The sequence below is a fragment of the Pteropus alecto genome, unplaced genomic scaffold (genome assembly GCF_000325575.1).
Source record: "Pteropus alecto unplaced genomic scaffold, ASM32557v1 scaffold38, whole genome shotgun sequence".
NCBI classification, from domain to species: domain Eukaryota; kingdom Metazoa; phylum Chordata; class Mammalia; order Chiroptera; family Pteropodidae; genus Pteropus; species Pteropus alecto.
Window position 1 is genome coordinate 3,643,425 of NW_006442512.1, and position 1,974 is coordinate 3,645,398.

The following is a 1,974-nucleotide window of genomic DNA, read 5'->3' on the forward strand; positions in this document are numbered from 1 at the left end:
GGTCTGCGCCCCCGCCGGCCCCAGCCCGCGCCTAGGTTTCAGCACCGCGGACAGCGGCGTCGGCATGAGCGGACTAAACCCAGGTCCTGCCGTGCCCATGAAGGACCACGACGCCATCAAGCTCTTCGTGGGGCAGATCCCGCGGGGCTTGGACGAGCAGGACCTCAAGCCGCTGTTCGAGGAGTTCGGCCGCATCTACGAACTGACGGTGCTGAAGGACCGGCTCACCGGCCTCCACAAAGGTGCGCGGGGTTCAGCCCAGCCCAGCCCAGCCCAGCCCAGCCCTGCCCAGCCCAGCCCTGCCAAGCCCTGCCCTGCCCAGCCCCAATCTGATTAGAGTGCGGCCCAACCCAAACTCCAGCCTCCACCACAGCCCCAATCTTAGCCCTATCTAGGGCCAGTCCAACTCCAGTTCAATAACAGCCTCACTTCAGCCCAGTATTCTCCTCAGATCACAGAGCCCCCAACCTAGAATTTTCTCCGTCATCCTCCCTCAGATCATTACTCTGGTACCCTGACATGTCCTCTACTCTAACCTCCAACTTCCTTCCTTTCATCTCTCACATCCCAACAGTCCCCGCCTTTCAGTTGGACCTCACTCCATCCCTCCCAACCGACATGCAAAATCCTAGAATTTGGAAACTTATTCCACCTTCTAGGTCTCAAATACCCTCAATCTCCCCAATGCTGAACCATCTGGTACCATCTCACTTAGGTCTAACCATCCCCACACACACATCTTGGACTTACATCCCTCATTCTGGCCTCCAAGCCCATCCAATCTCCAGAGTCTTCTTTTGACTCTTAGACTGCCAACCTAAAATGCCACAGACCCAAATTCTCTCCTTCTTCAGAACCCAGGCCTAGGTAACTCACAAAATCCAATTCCCCTCCCAGGAGGTTCTCACTTCCCAATTCCATTTCATGTTTAACAGTAACCCCAATCTCTCTTGCCCCCTGCCAAAATACCAACACTGTCCGACTCTTCTGATTTGAGTCCAAGAACCCTGACCTCAGGCCAGAACTCCTGACACCTTGTAACCCCTCTTCTCAGGTTTCCTCTCAGCTGAATCCACACTTATTTCATCCTCTAATCTCCCCCAACCCTGTGCCTCATCTTTGCTCCTCTCCAATCTTCTGTATAGCCTCCTGTTTCCTCCCTCACAGGCTGATCCTGGGCCAAAGCCTGTGGAACACAGCCTCTGGGTGGGTCAGGTTGAAGAGGTAGAAATGGGTCTTCTCCTTGCCCTTGCTAAAGAGACAGAGGCACCACAGTACTGTCCAGCCACACCCCTTTCTTCCAGTAGAGAGAGGGAGGAGGCTTGTTTACATGCAGAAAAGTCTGTCCAGTCTGGGCTGGAGAAAGAGAGCCAGAGTCACATGTCATTCATGGGTGGGGGAAGAAAATGATTTGAGGAGAAACACCTTTATCTCTACCTTCACCATGCTGTGGTTTCAGGATTTTAGGGGAGGGGAATTCACCAACGATCCTCCATGATTTTCCTAGGAGATAAATGGTGGGCCCTGGGTAACGGTTAAATGTACTTTCCTAAGGGCTGAGAGCTGTAATCAGGCTGCCACCTCTTTTCAACTGGGAGGCCCTGGGGTGTTCCTAGGCACACTAATATAAGTGCTTCAGGAAAATAAATGCTCATGGAAGATCTGGGACCAGGTAGGTAGTAATGCATCTTCTACCCTTTGGGGTGGGGTTATTTTAAATGGGGCACAAAAGGACACAACCATACCATCCAGATTCTTTCTAATGCAGTCCAGCTGCCTGGCTGTCCATCTATCCATAGCAATTTATTTTCTTATATTATAGACATTTATTTCAGTACGTAGGTACAAGCTAACCTTTTTAGGCCATCTTTACAATAAGGGAAGTGTATAGACTACCGTTAATTCTTACTCTTCTCACCATTAAAATCTCTGAACACTTTCTCTCTCTCTCTCTCTCTCTCTCTCTCTCTCTCT

At 51.1% G+C, this 1,974-nt stretch overlaps 1 protein-coding gene across 4 annotated transcripts in view; it reads left to right on the forward strand.

The window, feature by feature from the left end:
• Positions 1–6: 6 nt before the first annotated feature.
• Positions 7–1,974, forward strand: part of CELF6 (CUGBP Elav-like family member 6) — a 27,262-nt gene continuing 25,294 nt past the window's right edge. For 2 of the 4 annotated variants that reach the window (XM_025040375.1, XM_025040376.1), the window contains exon 1: positions 98–242. In XM_025040375.1, the coding sequence (XP_024896143.1) occupies positions 98–242 (145 nt within the window). Of the gene's footprint in view, positions 243–1,974 lie in introns of all 4 variants that reach the window. The other 2 variants (XM_006922652.1, XM_006922653.1) reach the window with 2 other exon arrangements.